General features: G+C 44.7%; 1 protein-coding gene across 4 annotated transcripts; it reads left to right on the top strand.

The window, feature by feature from the left end:
- Nucleotides 1-10119: 10119 nt before the first annotated feature.
- Nucleotides 10120-22980, top strand: nudt12 (nudix (nucleoside diphosphate linked moiety X)-type motif 12). Of its 4 annotated transcripts, XM_068309876.1 has the most exons (9): nt 13582-13651; nt 13814-13891; nt 15356-15570; nt 15941-16244; nt 16594-16885; nt 17013-17180; nt 21902-22015; nt 22174-22373; nt 22691-22980. In XM_068309876.1, the coding sequence occupies exons 3-9, from the start codon at nt 15365-15367 to the stop codon at nt 22799-22801; spliced, it is 1395 nt and encodes a 464-aa protein (XP_068165977.1). In that variant the 5' UTR covers nt 13582-13651; nt 13814-13891; nt 15356-15364; the 3' UTR covers nt 22802-22980. The 4 variants fall into 4 exon arrangements, with proteins under 4 accessions (XP_068165974.1, XP_068165978.1, XP_068165976.1 ...); XM_068309873.1 differs by lacking the exons at nt 13582-13651; nt 13814-13891 and adding an exon at nt 10120-10186; XM_068309877.1 differs by lacking the exons at nt 13582-13651; nt 13814-13891 and adding an exon at nt 10120-10186 and having other exon boundaries at nt 16079-16244.
- The last annotated feature ends 1336 nt before the right edge of the window (nt 22981-24316 follow it).

The raw sequence follows: 24316 nt of genomic DNA on the forward strand, positions 1-24316 counted from the left end.
TTAACTGTATTTCTAAGAATAATATATAAAAGCAATTTTAAGTATATAATTTCTGCTACCCACAGTACAGAGATTACTTACAGCTGCAAATTTTGTCACAACATGATTAAAGCTAATCTGCAAAAACATTTATACTGGTACAGAATGAAGTTTTTCAGTCCTGGATGGATGAACTTATATATTATAATTTAGTTGCCTTGCCAGAGTGCATTAAAAGCTTATTTCACTAAGAATAGAGATGACAGGGGAAAAGATGCTGCTAACACTAACTTGGTAAATCTAGTTCCTATGTTCAATGTTTGCCAAATATAACAGGTTAACAAAGCTGCATATGTAAGCACAGTAATGCCTTTTGAGTTTGACCACACTCCATCCCACAGTGGCTAAGGTCGAAAAAGACTAACCCCTTCACCAGCCCCAAAAACTGCTGCTGAAGGTCTGAAACTTTTTGACTGGACTGGTGCATTGACTTTTTCACTCTGTGAGCTGCCTACTTAACTCATGTCATTATTTTTGCCACCTCTATCTAAAATGTACATGGTACCTCTACTTACGAAATTAATTGGTTCTGGAAGAAATTTCGTAAGTAGAAAATTTTGTAAGTAGAGACACGTTTTCTATGCAAATGCCCTATCCATTCCAAGCCCCCCAAAATTCAGACATAAATGTTTTATAAAGCATAAAAATGCATCAAAAAATGTAACAAATACACGTTACAATTAGATTATTACGCAATAGATGAGAGTTGTGCATAATGTAAAAAACAAAGAATAGAGAATAACAATGACGGTCATTTACCTTTTAACTGCTGTCCTCATTGTTTTTTGCCCTCTTTGGTTCATGCGCTCTTGCCTCACCATGCCAAACAACAGTGAATTCCAGTCCTCCTTTTGAACTGCTCCAACCACCGACGCGATGCCTTAAACTCCTTAAACTTCCTTTTGTTTTAATAACGTGGCGATTGTAGATGCATTGCGGCCATTTTTTTTGGCGAGATCAACCAAACACATCCTTTTTTCATGCTCTTCTATTATCTCTTGCTTTTTTTGTACGGACAGAAAAACTATTTTCTTCGTCTTTTCTTTTTATCCTTTCTCCTTCATTTTCTTGGGGTCCATAGCGAATACTCAAAAAGTTAATATATTTACTAGGGCTGTCACTTAAACGCGTTAATTAGATTAATTAATTACGCCGTAAAGTAATGCGCTATAAAAATTAACGCAATTAATCGCGAGTGGCAAGTCAATGCGCAAGCATTTTAAATTTGGCCCATTGAGTGACCCGTAGGCTGCAATGGCACTTCAATTCATAACTGAGCCACTAGTCAAAAGCAGGACGACTGACAACAGAAATGGACGCAACACAGGAGAGCGAGGCAAGTTCACTCGGACCTTTGGGCGGAAAGTAAGTTTATTTATAAAAAGAACAAAGACTATCAACAAAAATGAGGACGAGCCAGCAGCAAAGAAGAGCCTCCTCCTGCTGTCTTCAGACTTGGACGAGGAGCAGGGGCCTCTAGCCCGCTACAAAGCTGAGCCGTGCATCGGAGTGCATGAGTGTCCACCGGAAGTGGTGGGCACCTCACGCAGGAGCTTATGAACAGCTGTCCTCTCTTGCGCGCAAATACCTGGCTACCCCTGCCACGTCTGTGCCATTTGAGAGACTCTTTTCACTCACAGGTAACATCATTCGAAAGAAGAGGGTAGCCTTACTCAGACAATGTAAACAAGCTTGTTTGTCTGAGCAATTGGATCAAGGACACAGAGTTGTCTGTTGTCAGTTATTTATTTCATTTAACTGTATTTGTATTGGTTTGGCTCCACAGTGCACTGGCGTCGTACCCGGAGTGTCCCCTGCCTCACGCGCTATGATGCCAAGATAGGCTCTGGCTCCCCGTGACCCACTGCGGCGGACACAGCGGTGGTAATCTGAAGATGACTGACTGTATTGGTTTGCTGATGTGCTTGACCTTTTTTCTTTTAAATTTCATTTATAAAGCACACTTAACCAATAAAAATGTGGATTTCAAATCTTCTCTTCTTGGTGTATTCTATTGATTAGTCATGCACTACAATTTTGTAATGTCCTAGAATTCAAATTATTTACTTGGCGGCCTTTAGCAGGTATGAGATTAAAATGCGATTAATTAATTAATTACAAATCCTATAATTAATTAGATTTTTTTTTGATTGCCTGACAGCACTAATATTTACGTAAAACTATCAGAACACCTCATGAGTCGAGGGGCCGAATGATGAGGACGCTATACAAAGACACCGATCTAGCCACACACAGAGGTCCCTCTTAGCCAATGGGATGCCAGGATGCTGGGTACTAGCCAATGGCAGAGCAGCTATAAGTGTGTTGCGTTCAGGAAACTTTTGGGAGCTGCGAGTAGCAGCCCATACTGTATTTTTAGCTTTCGTAACTCGAAATTTCTAATGACATTAATATTTTCCTGTTGAGGCGTTTCGTTAGTAGAAAATTTTGTATGTAGAGACATTCGTAAGCAGAGGTACCACTGTACTTGTATAGCTGTATGTTCACAATTTTCTTTTCTTTTACTGTTAGGGAATGACCAAACAATATTTTTGTTGCAGTGACAACATCTCAAATAAAATTTATGTCTTATGAAAAAATAATTGTGCTCTTGAAAGAATCTGTCGCAGCTCTCAGTTCAGTTCTGAGTGTTCTGGTGAGGGTACTAGATATTCGGTGGATAGTTTTTAATACAATAAAATAATACAATAATAAAATAATATCCTTTCATTGAACCAAAAATCTAGATTGTTGTGTGTCAAATCTTTCAGCACTTTGGAGGCCCCAGGAAGTCTCGAGGTCATGAAAGATTCTGCAAAAATTCCTCCGGGATTAATAAAGTATCTATCTATCTATCTATCTATCTATCTATCTATCTAGAATCTAATCTGTTTTTAGAAATGTTTGTGTAAATGTCAGTATCTTTTAATAATTTTGTTTGCACTAAATGTCCGCGTGACTGATTAGGTTATGTCATCAGCCTTGTGAAACTGTCGACTAGATGTCTCTGCTAACTTCTTGAGGTCACGATGTGCCTACTGAAACTGGGGGAAAGATTAGTGGAGAGCAGAGGGGCCAAAGTTAAACAACTGATTCGCACCTCCCATAGTCACGCCTTTAGAGTATAAAAAGATATGGGATCCATTTCCTAGTTTGTACTTGAAGTTTAAAATAAAATATAAACAGTGTAAAATTAAATTATATCCATTCAACTGCGTGCTAAAAAAAAGCCACAATAATCAATGAAAAACACTTAGAAGGAAAAACGCTAATTGGTCTGCTGTGTCTCTCTCTTGTAACACTGGGAACACCACGTTATCAATCTCCACGTTATGGGAAGTTACAATATATTTAGAAGTTATTCACTTCGCTTTTTTTTGACTGTGTCTGTTGTGAAAAATATATATCACGGAGCTCTCTCTCTCTGCGTGCCGTTCCATCCATTCCTCCCTCTTCACGTGTCCACAGGGCCGATCCGGCTTTTTTAACTCCCTGGTTCAAGGGAACGTCCCCCCTCCACTCAGGGAGCGTCTACAAATGCATGAATTTAGGGAGTGTCTGCAATGAAATGAATTACTATAAATAACCTGGGTTACACTAACAACGGTGACCACACCCACAAAACTATAGCAAGCTAGACGTCAAAATTACAAATTACCACTGCTCGAGAGAATTCCCTGACGAGCCCCCATTTTATGTTACAACCCTGCAGAATGTGACTATGATATGTGACTAAATGGCCGTAACATAAACCAAAAACCCGGAAAATAATCCAACAGGAACTCGAGCAGCTGAAATGTAAAGAAGTGGAGCAAACACAAAAGACTTTTCAGTTGCAACTGGTTATTTTATATATATTTAAGACAAGACTTGAACACAAAATCAGTGAGACTGCCAAACTACAAAATGATGTCACATGGTCTACGGCAGCGGTCCCCAACCTTTTTGCGCCACGGACCGGTTTCATCTCAGACAATATTTTCATGGACCGGCCTTCATTTGCTCCATAAGCGTTAATGACGCCAGGACAGCTTTAGTCTAATAATAAATCATCCGCAGTGGTTTTATGTAAAATGCAGACATCAACAGACAATAAACGACCTTTTTTTCTTTAATTAATAATCAACATCTCTGTAAACAAAATAATTGTAAATAATAATTATATTAAAAACTTGATTGAATGACTGCACTAATGAGGTTTATTGTGAAACATAGCGACTTACAATTATACAATTATATATATAGGGTATGTTTGGGGTGAGGTATGCAATTTCAGGTAATTGTGGTAGCTGACTACAGGTGGAGTGATCAGCAGGGTAATTCGAAGCTCCTTGTTGGACAGCTCCAGGCAGGCACTGGAGCTGGATTGGATGATCTGGTTCTAAGAAAAAACAAAACACAGAACACAGACACACCACACCACAGCCATCTCTCCCAGAAACACCCACATGCACATTCACACCTACACACAGTACACACAAAATACACATGTAGGCATACGTAACATTGGCACCACTCCACAAAGTCAGCCACCAATGCCCTGTACTCCCTCTCATCACCTTCCCGGATACATGCCACTATCGCAGTATCATCGGAGTACTTCCGTATGTGGCATGTATCCGAGTTGTGCTTGAAGTCCGATGTGTAGAGGGTGAAGAGAATGGGGGACAGCACAGTCCCCTGCGGCAACCCCGTGCTGCTGGTCACCATAGAAGACAAACAGTCCCCCATACGGACGTACTGGGGTCTGTCCGTTAGGTAGTCCTTGATGCAGCTCACGAGGTAGGGGTCCACAGCCATGGAGGTCAGTTTGTCCTGTAGGAGCCGGGGCTGGATGGTGTTGAAGGCGCTTGAAAAGTCAAAGAAGTGCATCCTGACGGCACAGCCCCTGGTGTCCAGGTAGGAGAGCACACAGTGGAGGAGGTACAAGTGAGCGTCGTCAACCCCAACCTTGGCCTGATAGGTGAACTGGAGAGGGTCCATTGCACCCTGCACCTGTGGACGCATGAGCTCCAGGACCAGTCGCTCTAGGGTCTTCATTACGTGGGAGGTAAGAGCGACCGGTCGGTGGTCGTTGAGCTCAGTAGGGTGTCTTTTCTTGGGTACCGGGACGATGCAGGAGGTCTTCCACAGTGACGGGACCCTACCCAGCCGCAGACTGAGGTTGAACAATCGCTGCAGGGGTCCCCTAGTTCCGAAGCACAGGCTCGGAGGAGTCTTGGGGAGATCTTATCCGGTCCAGCCGCCTTACAGGGACGGAATCTCCGCAGCGTTGTTGTCACCAGGTCTGCAGTGATGACAGTCTCAGTCATGGTGGGATCAGAAAGTCGTGGCGAGGTTGGAAGTCCAGTGGTTGAGGTGGGGCCGTTGAGCTTCGCAGCTCTTGGAGTGGGCTCGGGAGAAGTGGCAGGGGCAGGGGTGGAAGGAGAAGTGGCAGGGGTGGAAGGAGAGGAAGCACAGGAGGAGGGAGCATCAGTGGAGTGGTCTGCAGGGCCTGGGACGAGGAGCCGGGAGTAGTGGGGGAGCTGAACCGATTGAAAAAGCTGTTTAGTTCATTCGCCCGTTCACTGTTCCTCTCCACAGTGCTGCGTCCTTTCCTGTATCCGGTGATGGTTCTCATCCCATTCCAGACCTCCCGCACCTGGTTGCGCCCCAGCTGCTTCTCCAGCTTCCTACCGTACGCCTCCTTGGCCTTCCTCAGGCAGAGTCTCACTTCCTGCTGGGCCTTCTTCATCTCCTCCTCGTTCTTGCTCCTGAACGCCCGCTTCTTTCTGTTCATGACAGCCTTGACTTCCTTTGTTACCCAGGGTTTGTTGTTGGGGTAACACCTGACTGGGGCCACGGTGTCCACACAGAAGTCCATGTAATCTGTAAAACATTGAGCTGCCCCCTCAATGTCCTCGCCATGTGAGCCCACGATGACATCCCAGTTGGTGGTGTGGAAGCAGTCCCTCAGCATCTCCTCTGCTTTCGGGGTCCACCTCCTGACCTGTCGTGTTGTTACTGGCAGCCGTTTCACCAGCGGGATGTAGGTGGGCTGTAGGTACACTAGGTTATGGTCTGATTAACCTAGTGGAGGGAGGGAGGTGGCGGTGTATGCCTCCTTAGCATTAGTGTAGAACAGATCGATGGTTCTGTTCTTCTGTGTGGGACAGTCTACACACTGGACCATTGTGGGGAGAGATGATTCCAAGGTGACGTGATTAAAGTCACCGGTGATAAAGACGAGCGCCTCCGGGTGCAGAGTCCGAAGAGTGGAGGTGGTGCCACAGATGGTTTCTCATGCCGTCTCAGGGTCCGCGCGTGGAGGGATGTAGACGGCGAGGACAATAATCCGGTTAGAGGCTCTAGCCGTTAGTCTAGCCCTTTCGACGCGACCCGCTCGGCATCCGCGATATCTCCATCGGAGCTCAGCGGGGATGAGATCGCCTGTTGCTGGGTCTCCTTTGACCCCCAGATAAATCAACTCTTCCCTGGAGTCTTCTTCTTCTTTTCCTTTCGGCTTTTCCCTTCAGGGGTCGCCACAGCGAATCAATTTCCTCCATCTAGCCCTGTCCTTTGAATCCTCTTCTCTCACACCAACTACCTTCATGTCTTCCCTCATTACATCCATAAACCTCCTCTTTGGTCTTCCTCTAGGCCTCCTGCCTGGCAGTTCAAAACTCAGCATCCTTCTACCAATATATTCACTATCTCTCCTCTGGACATGTCCAAACCATCTCAGTCTGGCCTCTCTGACTTTATCTCCAAAACCTCTAACATGTGCTGTCCCTCTGATATACTCATTCCTGATCCTATCATTCCTGGTCACTCCCAGAGAGAACCTCAGCATCTTCATCTCTGCTACCTCCAGCTCTGTCTCCTGTCTTTTCCTCAGTGACACTGTCTCTAGACCAAACAACATCGCTGGTCTCACCACAGTTTTGTACACCTTTCCCTTCATTTTAGCTGAAACTCTTCTATCACACATCACACCTGACACTTTCCTCCACCCGTTCCATCCTGCCTGGACACGCTTCTTCACCTCTTTTCCACACTCTCCATTGCTCTGGACTGTTGAGCCTGAGTACTTAAAATCCTCCACCTTCTTGATCTCTTCTCCCTCTAACCTCACTCTTCCACTTGGGTCCCTCTCATTCACACACATGTACTCTGTCTTACTGCGGCTAACCTTCAGTCCTCTCCTTTCCAGGACAAACCTCCACTTCTCTAGCTTCTCCTCCACCTGTTCCCTGCTCTCACTACAGATCACAATGTCATCTGCAAACATCATAGTCCATGGAGATTCCTGTCTAACCTCGTCTGTCAGCCTGTCCATCACCATGGCAAACAAGAAGGGGCTCAGAGCTGATCCCTGATGCAGTCCCACCTCCACCTTGAACTCCTCTGTCACACCTACAGCACACCTCACCACTGTCTTACAGTCTTCATACATGTCCTGCACCGTTCTAACATACTTCTCTGCCACTCCAGACTTCCTCATACAATACCACAGTTCCTCTCTGGGCACCCTGTCATAAGCTTTCTCCAGATCTACAAAAACACAATGCAGCTCCCTCTGGCCTTCTCTGTACTTCTCTATCAACATCCTCAAAGCAAATACTGCATCTGTAGTACTCTTTTTTGGCATGAAACCATACTGCTGCTCACAAATGTTCACTTCTGCCCTTAGTCTAGCTTCCACTACTCTCTCCCATAACTTCATTGTATGGCTCATCAGCTTTATTCCTCTGTAGTTGCCACAACTCTGCACATCTCCCTTGTTCTTAAAAATGGGCACCAGCACACTTCTCCTCCATTCCTCAGGCATCTTCTCACTATCTAAGATCCTGTTGAACAACCCAGTCAGAAACTCTACCGCCACCTCTCCTAGACACTTCCATACCTCTACAGGTATATCATCAGGACCGACTGCCTTTCCACTCTTCATCCTCTTCAATGCCCTCCTCACTTCATCCTGACTAATCTTTGCTACATCCTGGTCCACAACAGTCACCTCTTCTAGTCTTTGTTCCCTCTCATTTTCCACGTTCATCAACTCTTCAAAGTACTCTTTCCATCTTCCCATCACACTACTGGCACCTGTCAATAGACTTCCATCCCTATCCTTAATCACCCTAACCTGCTGCACGTCCTTCCCATCTCTATCTCTCTGTCTTGCCAACCGGTATAGATCAGTCTCTCCCTCCTTACTGTCCAACCTAGCATACAAGTCATCATAAGCTTCTTGTTTGGCCTTTGCTACCTCTACCTTCACCTTACGCTGCATCTCCCTGTACTCCTGTCTACTCTCCTCAGTCCTCTCAGTGTCCCACTTCCTCTTGGCTAACCTCTTTCTCTGTATACACTCCTGTACCTCCTCATTCCACCACCAAGTCTCCTTATCTACTTTCCTTCCAGATGACACACCAAGTACTCTCTTACCTGTCTCCCTGATCACATTAGCTGTAGTTGTCCAGTCATCTGGAAGCACCTCCTGACCACCCAGAGCCTGTCTTAACTCCTTCCTGAAAGTCATGCAACACTCTTCCTTTTTCAGCTTCCACCATTTCCTCTTCTACTCTGCCTTTGCCCTCTTGATCTTCCTCACCACGAGAGTCATCCTACACACCACCATCCTATGCTGTTTGGCTACACTCACCTACCACTACTTTGCAGTCACTGATCTCTTTCAGGTTACACCGTCTACACAAGATGTAGTCTACCTCTGTGCTCCTACCGCCACTCTATGTTCCTGCCTCTTCTGGAAGAAAGTATTCACTACAGCCATTTCCATCCTTTTTGCAAAGTCAACTACCATCTGTCCTTCTGCGTTCCTCTCCTGGATACCAAACCTGCCCATCACCTCCTCATCACCTCTGTTTCCTGCACCAACATGTCCATTGAAGTCTGCTCCAATGACAACTCTCTCACTTCTAGGCATGCTCTGCATCACTTCATCAAGGTCCGACCAGAATTTCTCCTTCTCCTCCAGCTCACATGCTACCTGTGGAGCATACCCGCTAACAACATTGAACATCACACCTTCTATTTCTAGCTTCAGACTCATCACTCTATCCGACACTCTTTTTACCTCCAGGACATTCCTAACAAACTCCTCCTTCAAGATAACTCCTACTCCATTTCTCTTCCCATCTACACCATGATAGAACAACTTGAACCCTGCTCCTAAACTTCTAGCCTTGCTACCTTTCCACCTGGTCTCCTGGACACACAGTATGTCTACCTTCCTCCTCTGCATCATGTCAACCAACTCTCTACCTTTTCCTGTCATAGTTCCAACATTCAACGTCCCTACTCTTAGTCCTATACTCTTGGTGTTCCTCTTCTCTTTCTTCGTGCGAACGCACTTTCCTCCTCTCCTTCTTCGACCAACAGTAATCTAATTTCCACCGGCGCCCTGTAGGTCAACAGCGCCGATGGCGGTCGTTGTTAACCCGGGCCTCGACCGATCCGGTATGGAAGTCATGGGTTTGATTCACATCTTTGATTTGGCAAAAGTTTTACGCCGGATGCCCTTCCTGACGCAACCCTCTGTATTTATCCGGGCTTGGGACCGGCACAATAAGACACTGGCTTGTGTCCTCTTGCGGCTACATCCTGTTGAACAACCCAGTCAGAAACTCTACCGCCACCTCTCCTAGACACTTCCATACCTTCCCTGGAGTACACCAGCATATTAATACACATTGTCTAAATTTATGTTAAAATAATATACACAGAAACATAGGGAAAAAAACGCAAAATTAAGCATAACAAACTCGCTCAGAGCAGAGGAAACTGCAGCCTCCTCGCCCATGCGCAGAACCCCCCCCAAAAAAAACATTCATCTATTACCATATTAAAATCTCCCCCTACTAAAGTGAAATTTATGGCGAACGAGTTTTCGTAATCAGAGATGGAAACTGTGCATGTAATTGGCTGCTCTTTTGGATGGATGCAAGGTTTATGTACTAGGTTGATTGGATTGGTTAGATTTAGTCATTAGGCGTGACGATTGGCTCAATATTCACGTAATGGCTCAATCGTCACGTAATGTCCAGGATAAGCCAATCAGAGGCAGAGGAGGGCGGGCTCAGCTTTCACAACACACAAATTCGTGTCCCGGGCAGCGACGGACTAGAAGCTACAAGTAGCAGCGGCCAAGGTGAGCCGTTAATATTCATTTATATAAAGCTGTTCAACGTTTTAATTCCACTAGACATGTTGTTATTTTCAGGTTAGTGACTTGAGTTTGAAGGCTGGTTCAGAGGAATAGGGATTTGTTTTAAAGTAACGTTACAGCCGTCCTACTTTAATGCTAGCAGGTAACGTTACACACTGATACAGTACTTACATAATAACACAGCAGCCCTCAGACTGTCAGACCCATTGTTGTACTCGGCATTAGTATTAAAACCATCGCAGTGAATACAGTCACCATTCACTCAAAACTGTGACCTTTGCTTAGAAAGTTAGCAACCTCTCCACTGGAGAAAAGAAAGCTAACCTTTTAATCATACCGCAGCTTCGTTACTTTTGACGTTCCAATACTTTACCGTGAATACATTCAGGTCGACGGTAATGGAACAACTACACAGAGCAAACGTATTTCACTATGGATTTTCTCCTTCAAGCCTTTTTTTTGTGATAGTGCGATCTTCATGATCTTCTTCTCCTTTCAGCTATGCACTTTAGTTGACGACCACCTCACTTTTGCAAACTTCCTGTTATAATGTACTAATTTTTATATTGTATTTCCCTTTGTTTATTGGTGTTTAGTGTTTGAGTGTTTAGAGTTTTTGAAGTTTTATCTAATGAAAAATTGTAGAATGTTCTAAATATTCTAAATGTGATTGAAGTTTTTTTGCAAAACATCTTCTTCTGAAACACTATAGTGCTTCATCTAATGTCTTCTTCTTTTCCTTTCGGCTTTTCCCTTCAGGGGTCGCCACAGCGAATCAATTTCCTCCATCTAGTCCTGTCCTTTGAATCCTCTTCTCTCACACCAACTACCTTCATGTCTTCCCTCATTACATCCATAAACCTCCTCTTTGGTCTTCCTCTAGGCCTCCTGCCTGGCAGTTCAAAACTCAGTATCCTTCTACCAATATATTCACTATCTCTCCTCTGGACATGTCCAAACCATCTCAGTCTGGTCTCTCTGACTTTATCTCCAAAACCTCTAACATGTGCTGTCTCTCTGATGTACTCATTCCTGATCCTATCCTTCCTGGTCACCTCAGCATCTTCACCTCTGCTACCTCCAGCTCTGTCTCCTGTCTTTTCATCAGTGACACTGTCTCTAGACCAAACAACATCGCTGGTCTCACCACAGTTTTGTACACATTTCCTTTCATTTTAGCTGAAACTCTTCTATCACACATCACACCTAACACTTTCCTCCACCCGTTCCATCCTGCCTGTACACGCTTCTCCACCTCTTTTCCACACTCTCCATTGCTCTGGACTGTTGAGCCTAAGTACTTAAAATCCTCCACCTTCTTGATCTCTTCTCCCTGTAACCTCACTTTTCCACTTGGGTCCCTCTCATTCACACACATGTACTCTGTCTTACTGCGGCTAACCTTCATTCCTCTCCTTTCCAGGACAAACCTCCACCTCTCTAGCTTCTCCTCCACCTGTTCCCTGCTCTCACTACAGATCACAATGTCATCTGCAAACATCATAGTCCATGGAGATTCCTGTCTAACCTCGTCTGTCAGCCTGTCCATCACCATAGCAAACAAGAAGGGGCTCAGAGCTGATCCCTGATGCAGTCCCACCTCCACCTTGAACTCCTCTGTCACACCTACAGCACACCTCACCACTGTCTTACAGTCCTCATACATGTCCTGCACTGCTCTAACATACTTCTCTGCCACTCCAGAATTCCTCATACAATACCACAGTTCCTCTCTGGGCACCCTGTCATAAGCTTTCTCCAGATCTACAAAAACACAATGCAGCTCCCTCTGGCCTTCTCTGTACTTCTCTATCAACATCCTCAAAGCAAATACTGCATCTGTAGTACTCTTTTTTGGCATGAAACCATACTGCTGCTCACAAATGTTCACTTCTGCCCTTAGTCTAGCTTCCACTACTCTCTCCCATAACTTCATTGTATGGCTCATCAGCTTTATTCCTCTGTAGCTGCCATAACTCTGCACATCTCCCTTGTTCTTAAAAATGGGCACCAACAGACCTCTACTTCATTCCTCAGGCATCTTCTCACTATCTAAGGTCCTGTTGAACAAATCAGTCAGAAACTGTACTGCCACCTCTCCTAGATACTTCCATACCTCTACAGGTATATCATCAGGACCGACTGCCTTTCCACTCTTCATCCTCTTCAATGCCCTCCTCACTTCATCCTGACTAATCTTTGCTACATCCTGGTCCACAACAGTCACCTCTTCTAGTCTTTGTTCTCTCTCATTTTCCACATTCATCAACTCTTCAAAGTACTCTTTCCATCTTCCCATCACACTACTGGCACCTGTCAATAGACTTCCATCCCTATCCTTAATCACCCTAACCTGCTGCACGTCCTTCCCATTTCTATCTCTATGTCTTGCCAACCAGTATAGATCAGTCTCTCCCTCCTTACTGTCCAACCTAGCATCCAAGTCATCATAAGCTTCTTGTTTGGCCTTTGCTACCTCCACCTTCACCGTACGCTGCATCTCCCTGTACTCCTGTCTACTCTCCTCAGTCCTCTCAGTGTCCCACTTCCTCTTGGCTAACCTCTTTCTCTGTATACACTCCTGTACCTCCTCATTCCACCACCAAGTCTCCTTATCTACTTTCCTTCCAGATGACACACCAAGTACTCGCTTACCTGTCTCCCTGATCACATTAGCTGTAGTTGTCCAGTCATCTGGAAGCACCTCCTGACCACCCAGAGCCTGTCTTAACTCCTTCCTGAAAGTCATGCAACACTCTTCCTTTTTCAGCTTCCACCATTTCGTCTTCTACTCTGCCTTTGCCCTCTTGATCTCCCTCACCACGAGAGTCATCCTACACACCACCATCCTATGCTGTTTGGCTACACTCACCTACCACTACTTTGCAGTCACTGATCTCTTTCAGGTTACACCGTCTACACAAGATGTAGTCTACCTCTGTGCTCCTACCGCCACTCTATGTTCCTGCCTCTTCTGGAAGAAAGTATTCACTACAGCCATTTCCATCCTTTTTGCAAAGTCAACTACCATCTGTCCTTCTGCGTTCCTCTCCTGGATACCAAACCTGCCCATCACATCCTCATCACCTCTGTTTCCTGCACCAACATGTCCATTGAAGTCTGCTCCAATGACAACTCTCTCACTTCTAGGCATGCTCTGCATCACTTCATCAAAGTCCGACGAGAATTTCTCCTTCTCCTCCAGCTCACATCCTACCTGTGGAGCATACCCACTAACAACATTGAACATCACACCTTCTATTTCTAGCTTCAGACTCATCACTCTATCCGACACTCTTTTTACCTCCAGGACATTCCTAACAAACTCCTCCTTCAAGATAACTCCTACTCCATTTCTCTTCCCATCTATACCATGATAGAACAACTTGAACCCTGCTCCTAAACTTCTAGCCTTGCTACCTTTCCACCTGGTCTCCTGTACACACAGTATGTCTACCTTCCTCCTCTGCATCATGTCAACCAACTCTCTACCTTTTCCTGTCATAGTTCCAACATTCAGCGTCCTTACTCTTAGTCCTATACTCTTGGTGTTCCTCTTCTCGTTCTTCGAGCAAACGCACTTTCCTCCTCTCCTTCTTCGACCAACAGTAATCCAATTTCCACCGGCGCCCTGTAGGTCAACAGTGCCGATGGCGGTCGTTGTTAACCCGGGCCTCGACCGATCCGGTATGGAAGTCATAGGTTTGATTCGCATCTTTGATTTGGCAAAAGTTTTACGCCGGATGCCCTTCCTGACGCAACCCTCTGTATTTATCCGGGTTTGGGACTGGCACAATAAGACACTGGCTTGTGTCCTCTTGCGGCTACATTAGTGCGGCTGCAAAATGTTTGAATGTGATTAAAGTGTTTTTGCAAAACTCTAAAACAAATCTCCTTTCAGCTTTTCCCTTCAGGGGTTTCCACAGCGAATCAGTTGTTTCCATCTAATCCTGTCCTTTGCATCTTCTCTCAAACCAACTACCTTTATGTCCTCTTTCACTACATCCATAAACGTCTTTGGTCTTACTCTAGGCCTCCTGCCTGGCAGTTCAAAACTCAGTATCCTTCTACCAATATATTCACTATCTCTCCTCTGGACATGCCCAAACAATCTCAGTCTGGCCTCTCTGACTTTATCTCCAAAACCTCTAATATGTGCTCTCCCTCTGATGTACCGGTACTCATTCCTGATCCTATCAATCCTGGTCACAACCTCAGAATCTTCATCTCTGTTACTTCCAGCTCTGTCTCGTGTCCTTTCCTAAGTGACACTATTTGTAGACCAAACAACATCGCTGGTCTCACCACAGTTTTGTACACCTTAGTGTGAGCTTCATAATAGTGTGATCTTCGTGATATGATCGTGTAAACTTAACCCTAGACTTATTAATCACTGTGGTCTAAGTTTTTTTATAGAAATTAAGCGATTCAAGAAAACTTTGTCACCAATAGTGGTTTTCTTCAGGATGTCGCTCAGTCACCTGAAGATCTGTCCAGTTTTGCAACAAGCTGAATCAGCAGTTTCATTTGCATCTGATCTGTATTTTGTTATCTTACACTTGGTAATTTTTCTGTGAACTGTATAAATTTATGCTCTCTGATTCACCAGATCCAGAGTATTACTTGGGTCCAGATCAGAATTTGATGAGTGATGGATTTTGTTGAGATGGCATGACATAATTGTTGTTGAAGCATTATTGGTATCACTCATGATATCCAAAAGTCTTCTAATTGTCTCTATGACACACAAAACCTTTATAAAATTACTGGTGCAGATGATAATCTGCTTCACCACCTAATGGATGAGTGAATGGATGAGTGTGTAAAATTCCATGTAGAGGTTGTTTGAGAGAGGAGAATGCATGATTAGAACTCAATAAATGCATCAGGCTGGGCCGAAACCTGTGAGTTATTATTATATGAGGGACACGAGCTGCAGAGTTATGCTGCTTAAAAGGTGTGGAGACCACAAAAGCTCTGCTAATCATCCTTTCACAGAGGACTGAAGTGAGGCTTCAAGATTATCATGTAGGCCTCTCTTTGTTTGGGCACACACTGAGGTCTCAACGTCATTAAATCATCCTCCAAAATCATCTTTTATTTTTAAAGCCTGATCCCAAATTTGTGATTTTTTCTTTTTTTTTTCATCAGGCAGCCAGAATGACGAGCCTCCGGCTGACCATGAATGAGGAGATGGTGGAAAGGTTCTTGGATGCTGCAGCCACAGGAGATCTGACAAACGTTTCCACGCTGCTATCCCGTGTCCCCTCACTTATTAACCAGAAGGGATACAGAAGCTGGACTGCACTGATGCTCGCCGCACGAAATGGACACTTCCCAGTGGTGGAGATGCTGCTGTCACAAGGGTACAGGAAGCATGGATGAAACAATACAGTGCAAAGAGTTATATATGTAAAAGTGATTAAAATACTCAAATCAATACATTTTTCATGTGGAATATGCATTTAAAATGGCAATACTTATTTCACAGCAAGAGGTGAGAAAACATTTATAAGCCTCTACATAATAAACATCATGACAGTATAATTTTTGTATCGTAATGACATGGCTGTATTAATTAAACCACTCGCTTTTTCATTTAAATAAATCAGGCGTAATATCTAAGTATTCACTGACTATTTTACAAAATGTTTGTAATTAAACAGCAGTCAGTAGCCTTGCATTCCTGCAAAAAATCTGTTTCTTCTCTAATGTCCTCGGTTTTTAATCTCCAAGCTGTGACAAGTTCTCAGTGAACAGCTCATCGCAGACGGCCTACGATATTGCCAAGTTCTGGGGCCACAGACATATTTGCAACCTACTGAGCCAGACAGACGATTGCTGCCATCGCATACTGACTGGCTCCGACCTTAGCCAGCAGGAGAACTACTTCAACAGAGAGATGCTGAACCGTTGGAGTGAAAAAAGGATGGACAGCAAGTGGTTGGAGGTCCAACAGAGCAATCCAGAGACGGTCTACATCCTGTTCTCCAAACTTGAACCCATGGTCAGCACCACCCAAAAGGACAACGATGCATTGGTATGTTGCTGAAACAATGAAGTTATATACACAATGAAGTTGTAAAACTCCCAGAGGCCTGTGTCACTGTCATTAAACTGGGGTTTCAGAACCTAAAGCCTCACATGATGCTTTGAATTTGCATTGTTAATGCGCACATTCCAATAACTGAAGCATGGAGGTAGATACATGTGTGAAAATCACCTCTTTTGATATATGTCATGGTATTAAAAGGTATAATTGATTGAGTTTCATTCAATATTTTCATTAAAGATTTTATTTTATCAAATGTTACAAAAGAGCTTCAAACACAAACCAAATAATTCTTCAGTCAGAAAAGAAAAAGTTGATGGTTGTGATTTTCTGACAGGAGACAAAGCTGTGTCGGTTCAGATATGAGGTGGTTAAAGACATCCTGAAGAAACCTGCAACTGTACTCATCTTCCTAGGAGTGAACAAGAGGAAAAAACCCTACTCTTCTTCTCCCTCATCCTCATCTGCCTCCCATCAGAAAAAGGAGGATGTCTGTGAACCTCCTTCTTGGTTTGCAATCGGCACAGATGAAGAAGCTGCTGAGCTTCTTAAACGTGTCAGAGAGAAGAACTGCTCCTTCCCAAAGTCGCCCCACAGAGATCTGCTGAACTTCAGTGAGGAAGAGGCTGGTGAGGAAGATGTAGTAGCTTTTGCTTTTCTACTCAGATCTTCCTTTGACGGGATGAATACAGGTGATGTTATGCCATTGCTATTTGTGTTTAGATTTTGTTTAATGAACTTTTCTTCATGCTCCAGGTGTTGTGGCTCAGGCTCGGTCATTGCTGGCTTGGCACAGCCGCTACAGCTTCTGTCCAACATGCGGGAGCAAAACCACGATCATGGAGGGAGGACACAAAAGGAGCTGTGTGAATCAGGACTGCCGGAGCCTGATTGGGGTCCACAACACCTGCTACCCACGAGTTGGTACGATTCTCCTCTGACACCTCAAAAATATGCTCTGGATGAGTATAGGTAGTCCTCAACATACAAACATTGGTCATTGGTTCTGAGAGGCCCGTTCGTAAGTTGAATTGTTCTTATGTTTTTATTTTCATTATAATCTATAATCGCCATTTGAGGTTATTTAAATGTCATTACTAATAATACAAAAGTTCTATTCCCTAAGACTTACCAGAAACCATAACAGTACATAAAAGCAACACCTAAATACAGTCAACCCTCGGTTTTCGAACATAATCCGTTCCAGAAGGCTGTTCGAAAAGCGAGTTGTTTGAAATCTAAAACTATTTTTCCCATTATAATAATGTAAATAATTTTAATCCGTTCCAAGTCTAAAAAACAACTTTTTGTTTTTTTAAACTATTTTACACCATAAACTGCACTGTATACTGTTTACCATAAATAAAAAAGAGTAGAAATAGACAGTTTTATTTTAATAAAAGATATCCTATCGAACTTTGAACACGAATGCGCTACAGAGGAAGCATCCTGGGCAGTTCGCTCAGCTCCCAAGTGAGTCGCGTTCAGGTACGCTCGGCTTCTTTCGGTTTACACCATAAACTGCACTGTATACTGTTTACCATAAATAAAAAAGGGTAGAAATAGACACTGTATTTTATTTTAATAAAAGATATCCTATTGTACTTTGAACACGAATGCGCTACGGAGGAAGCATCCTGGGCAGTTCGCTCGGCTCCCGAGTGAGTTGTGTTCAGGTACGCTCAGCTTCTTTCGTTTTGGTCGAGAGCCGAATTTTGGTGGAGTTCAGGGACATAAAATTCTCGGATTTTGTGGTCGAAAACCGATTTGGTCGAGAACAGAAGCGTTCGAAAACCGAGGTTTGACTGTAAATAGAATACTGTACTGTAGTACTTCTTAATTTCTATCTCTGCTGAATGAATTTTGTCCTCAGGGATGTGGAGGCTAAACCAAGCTTTGAGCCACAGAGATATTCCTCTGCGCTTACTTGAATGACGCGCTGATGCACTTCCTTGTATCAAAAGTCTGACACGACACTTCATGCTTGATTGCTCTGTTTTATTTCCATTAAAGTTCTGTTAACTCGACCAAAAGTTAACATTTGAGTGTCCGAATGATCCCAGGAACTACGTTGTTAGGGGCTTTATGCTCCTGCTATGGTCTCCCTTGGCAAACAGGTCCTGGGTGACGAGCCAGACCTAGAGCAGTAGCAAAACCCCATGGCAAAAAAAAAAAATCAAGGACCATGATGTCAATGGTATGGCGCAACCAGGGCCCCATGCTGGAGCCAGGCCTGGGGTTGGGGCTGGTATGCGAGCTCCTGGTGGCCGGGCATAGCCCGAAAGTACGACGTGGGCCCAACCTCCTGTGGTCTCTCCACCCGCCGAGGAAACCGTAGGGGACAGGCGCAGTGTGGATTGGGTGGCAGCCGTCAGCGTGGGGCTCAACGACCCAATCCCCAGACAAAGAGTCTGGTTCTACGGACATGAAATGTCACCTCACTGGAGGGAAAAGGAGCCAGAGGTTGTGAGAGAGGTTCAGAGATACCGACTAGATATAGTCAGACTCACCTTCACTCACAGCTTGGGCTCTGTAACCCAAACCCTTGAGAGGGGCTGGACTATCCACTTTTCTGGTGTTGCCCAAGGTGAGAGGCGGAGGGCTGGTGTGGGTTTGCTTATAGCCCCACAGCTCAGTCGTCATATGTTGGAGTTCACCCCGATAAATGAGAGGGTCGCATCCCTGCGCCTTTGGGTTGGAGACAGGTGTCTCACTTGTGTTTCGGCCTACGGGCCAAATAACAGTGCAGAATACCCGGTCTTCTTCGAGTTCCTGGGAGGGTACTAAATAGTGCTGCGACTGGGGACCCCATTCTTCTTCTTGGGGGCCTCAACTCTCACATGGGCAATCACAGTGAGACCTGGAAAAGGGTGATTGGGATGAACGGCCTCCCCGATCTGAACACGAGTGGTGTTCTGTTATTGGAATCCTGTGCAGGTTGTCCATAATGAACACGTTGTTCAACCATAGGGATGTCCATAAGTGCCAATGGCACCAGGACACCCTTCGACAGAGGTCAATGATCGACTTTGTTGTTGTATCATTAGACCTCCAACCATGTGTCTTGGTAACTCGGGTGAAGAGAGGGGCAGAGCTGTCAGCCAATCACCACCTGGTGGTGAGCTGGATCCGCTGGCAGAGTTGGGGACCAGACAGAGTTGGCAGGTCCAAATGTATTTAGAGAGTCTGTTGGGAACGTCTGGCAGAACCCTCTGTCAGTGAGGTGTTCAAGTCCCACCTCTGGGAGAGCTTCTCTCAGATCCTATAGGAGGCTGGGGACATTGAGTCAAAGTGGATCATGTTCTCCACCTCCATTGTCGAAGCGGCTGCTTGGAGCTGTGGTCACAAGGTCTCTTTTGCCTTTCTTGGCGGTAACCCCTGAACCCGATGGTGGATACCGGAAGTAAGGGATGCCGTTAAGCTGATGATGGAGTCCTCTCAAATCTTGTTAAATTGTTGTACTCTGGAAGCAGCTGGCAGGTACAGACAGGCCAGGCGTACTGCAGCCCGAGTAGTCGCAAAGGCAAAAACTCAGGTCTGGGAAGAGTTTGGGGAGGCCATTGAGGAGGACTATCAGTCAGCCTCGAAGAAATTCTGGCAAACCATTCGGTGCCTTAGGAGGTAAAGCGGTGCACAGCCAATTCAGGAGGAACAATGTCATTTTTTTCGTCCCGGTTGCTGAACACTGGGACTAGCTCTACACTCTCCATTGAGTGCTCCAGGGTTCATAGGAGTTTGCCCAACCAGCCCACATGTGTTTAGTGGATCTGGAGAAGGCATTTGATTGTGTCCCTCGTGGTATCTTGTGGGGTAGAGGTAAGATCGGGCCTAAAAAATTCCAGCCTGACCCAAGCCCGCGGGTATTAAAGCCCAACCCGGCCCGAGCCTGAGGGTATTAAAGCCCGACCCAACCCGAACGTAATTATTGACATTTTGAGTGAAATTTGGGCCCGACCCGGCCCGAATTTCGGGCCGTGTCAGGCTTGGATTTGGGCTGAAGATCTCACCTCTACTTTCTGTGCGTACAATCGGAAAGGTAAAGTGACAGGAGAAGATAAAGCTGACACACAGAGGGAACTGAGCTGACCCAAATTTCGGATCGGGTCAGGCTTGGACTTTGGCTCAGGCTTAAGATCTTACCTCTATTGTGGGGTGTGCTTCGTATGAGGCTCGGGGCCCTTTGCCAAGGGCTGTCTCATCCTTGTATGACTGAACCAGAGCTTGGTTCACATTGCCGGCAGACCTGTTCCAGGTACATGTTGGACTTTGGCAGGGCTGCCCTTTATCACTGGTTCTGTTCGTAATCTCTATGGACAGAATTTCTAGGCGCAGTCAGGATCCGGAGTGAGTCGGTTTTGGGGACCAAAGGATTTAATCGCTGCTATTTGCAGACATGTTGTCCCATTGGCCTCATTAAATCTGGACTTTCAGAGTACACTGGGATGGTTTGCAGCTGAATGTGACGCGAGTGGGATGAGGATCAGCACCTCTAAATCCAAGGCCATAATACTCTACAGGAAAACGGTGGTGTGCCCTCTTCAGGTTCGTGGAGAGTCTTTGCCCTAAGTGGAGGAGTTTGAGTATCTTGGGGTCTTGTTCATGAGTGAGGGAAGGATGGAATGTGAGATTGACAGACAGTTCGATGCAGCTTCCGCAGTGATGCAGTCGCTGTATAGGTCTGTCCTGGTGAAGAAAGAACTGAGTCGCAAGACGAAGCTCTTGATTTACCGGCAAATCTACGTTCCTACTCTCATCTATGGCCATGAGCTTTGGGTCATGACCGAAAGGACAAGATCCCGAATACAAGCGGCTGAAATGAGTTTCTTCCATTGAGTGGCTAGGCACACCCTTAGAGATAGGGTGAGGAGCTCAGTCACCAAAGAGGAGCTTTGAGTCGAGTCAGTGCTCTTCCACCTCGAGAGGAGCCAGCTGCTGTGGCTTGTGCATCTGTTCTGGATGCCTCCTGGACGCTTCTCTGGGGAGGTGTTCTAGGCATGTACTACCAGGAGGAGACCTCGAGGAAGACCTAGGACACACTGGAGGGACTATGTCTCTAGTCTGGCCTGGGAACGCCTTGGGATCCCCCTGGTGGAGCTGGAAGATGTGTCTGGGGAGAGGGAAGTATGGGCATCCCTCCTGAGACTGTTGCCCCCGCGATCCGGCCCCAGATAAGCGCTTGAAGGTGGATGGATAGTTAACATCAAATAGCAAAACATTCAGAGTTCAGTGTTAGCATCAGTTAAATCTTCCGGGCAGAAATCTAACTCAAAACATGGTTCCTACATATCATTTAGCTCCTACAGAGGGACAACCTGACAACATTAAAATAAAATAAAATTAAAAAAACATATACACGAGTTAAGTCACCCCTTGATTATATGTTGGTTTAAGAAATACAGTATTTTGGCCTGTGAAGAATATGTATGGTTGGTTGATGGATTTTTTGATCTACCGGTCCATTTGGCTGGTGAGTCAACAAGTTAATGGCATAACTGGCGCTCAATACTTATTCTAAAGAGGCCTGTGAAGAATATGTGTAAATGCTTGCAGGGTGTTGTTGTAAAGATGTTCTGTGTTTGCTTTAGTAAAGGAGCGAAGGCTTTGAATTCATACATGGAGGTCTTCTGTCTCGTGCCTGTTTTCAGACCCAGTGGTGATCATGCTGGTGATTCACCCGGATGGAAACCAGTGTTTATTGGGAAGGAAGAAAGTCTTTCCTGCGGGCATGTTTTCCTGTCTGGCTGGATTCATAGAGCCTGGTAATTGTAACACATTGACTTCAGTCACATGAATTTAAGTCTGAAGCCTGAATTAGTCAAACTTCAGAGAAATAGTTTTTCTCCTGTGACTGTGTACACGTATTTAGCTCCCTGCAGTATGTCTATAAAGAAAATCTTTGCTGGTCATGTCCCTTCAGGGGAGTCGATCGAGGATGCAGTGAGGAGGGAAGTGGAGGAGGAGAGTAGTGTTAAAGTTGGACCGGTTCAGTACATCTCCTGTCAGCCCTGGCCAATGCCGTCCAGCCTCATGATTGGCTGCCTCACTATCGCTATATCAACCGACATCAAAGTGGATGAGACTGAGATTGAGGAAGCTCGATGGTTCTCACGGCAACAGGTATGAGCGTCAGACATGTACTACTGTATTTCTGCTATTAGGACTTACAGCACTAGATGACATAATGATACAAATATACTACTACTACTCCTACATGTTTGACAAATATTTTGTTATATAAATATTAAAGTATTAACAAATATAGTATTAATCATTTCTTTTGTAGTATTCTAAATGCATCATGATTAGAAAAAATTTAATTTCACTGCTACTTGATAAATCTGATGAAGGATGTTTGACCATATGCAGTCTTCAAACACAGTCCTTAAACACATCCATGGACTCAGTGTTATGCTTTTTTTGATTCATTCATTCAGGTGATTGAGTCATTGCTGAAAGGACCCCACCCAGCTTTCAGTGTCCCTCCCAGACAGACAATCGCCCACCAGCTGATCCGGCATTGGATCGGAAAGAATTCGAACCTCTAACCTGAAGCACTTGACAACCTTTGGAACTGACTCCAGATCATGGACACGTACAGTTTATCATTTATCAGCCTTTAAGTTAGTTTCTCCTTCAGACAACATTGAAGGTTTGGGAGTTTTTGTTGTTTTTTTTCAGGTAGACAAAATCATCTCTATCGGGATATTAAAGTATTTTCACTGATTATTTTTGTGATCCATCAGCCACACACTCCAGTGGACGATAAATGTAATTGAGTTTAAAAAAAAGAAAATTGAGTCATTAATTACGGTATATAATTTAACTAAACTGATCTCCTGATTAACATTTTTAACCAATCAAAACTGCAAAATGGTCATTAATGGCAGTGATCATAATTGATACATTTTATATTAACTGAAATGAAGAGGTGTTACATTTCTTCATGTAACTAATTATTATTGTGGCATGATTTGTCCAGTTCATTATTTTTTATAAGCGCACATAACATAATATTCATTCATTCATATTCACAACCGCTTCATCCACTGTTGTGGGTCGCGAACATTACATATAATATATAGAAATACTAAAACAGAAGGAGAGGAAGAAAGTGTGTTTGTATGAAGAGAGAAGAGGAACGCCAAGAGTATAGTACTGAGAAAAGGGATGAACTCCTTCCTGAAAGTCACTCAACACTCCTGTCATCTTCCACCATTTCGTCCTCTGCTCTGCCTTTGCCCTCTTCATTTTCCTCACCACCAGTCATTCTACACACCACCATCCTATGCTGTTTGGGTACACTGTCGCCACCACTACTTTGCAGTCACTGATCTCCTTCAGATTACACCGTCTACACAAGATGTACACTGTGTGCTCCTACCCTCACTCTTATAGGTCGTGCTATGTTCCTGCCTCTTCTGGATGAAAGTATTTACCATAGCCGTTTCCATCCTTTTTGAAAATTCAAATACCATCTGTCCTTCTGCATTCCTCTCCTGGATACTAAACCTCCCCATCACTTCTGTTTCCTGCACCAATATGTCCATTAAAGCCTGCACCAATGACAGCTCTCTCACTTCTAGGTATGCTCTACATCACTTCATCAAAGTCCAACCAGAATTTCTCCTTCTCCCCCATCTCACATTCCACCTGTGGAGCATACCCACTAACAACATTGAACATCACAGCTTTGATTTCTAACTTCAGACTCAGCACTGTATCTGACACTCTTTTTAGCTCCAGGACATTCTTAACAAACTCCTTCAAGATAACTCCTACTCCATTTCTCTTCCCATCTACACCATGATACAGTGGAAATAAGTCTACACACCCCTGTTCACATGCTAGGTTTTCGTGATGTAAAAAAAACTATAGACATATTTTTCCACAACTTTTTCTAACTTTATTTTGACCTATAACCGGCTTTGTGAGTTCGGTCCTGGTGAATAAAGCATCGGGGTGCCCCACACGACAACGTGAGGTCCGTCACAATCAAAGAATATAAACCACTGTTTGACGAAGCCAAAACGGCTCCGTGAGTGAGAGACCATAGCTAACTT

This window comes from Antennarius striatus, chromosome 3, assembly GCF_040054535.1.
Source record: "Antennarius striatus isolate MH-2024 chromosome 3, ASM4005453v1, whole genome shotgun sequence".
Taxonomy (NCBI): Eukaryota; Metazoa; Chordata; class Actinopteri; order Lophiiformes; family Antennariidae; genus Antennarius; species Antennarius striatus.

What these genes read in the sequence shown, in the direction of transcription:
- nudt12 (XM_068309873.1), top strand. Translation starts at nt 15,365, where the DNA reads ATGACGAGCCTCCGGCTGACCATGAATGAGGAGATGGTGGAAAGGTTC. An exon ending in GAGATGCTGCTGTCACAAGG is followed by an intron (nt 15,571 to 15,940) that starts GTACAGGAAGCA and finishes TTAATCTCCAAG; the next exon opens with CTGTGACAAGTTCTCAGTGA. An exon ending in CTTCAGTGAGGAAGAGGCTG is followed by an intron (nt 16,886 to 17,012) that starts GTGAGGAAGATG and finishes TTCATGCTCCAG; the next exon opens with GTGTTGTGGCTCAGGCTCGG.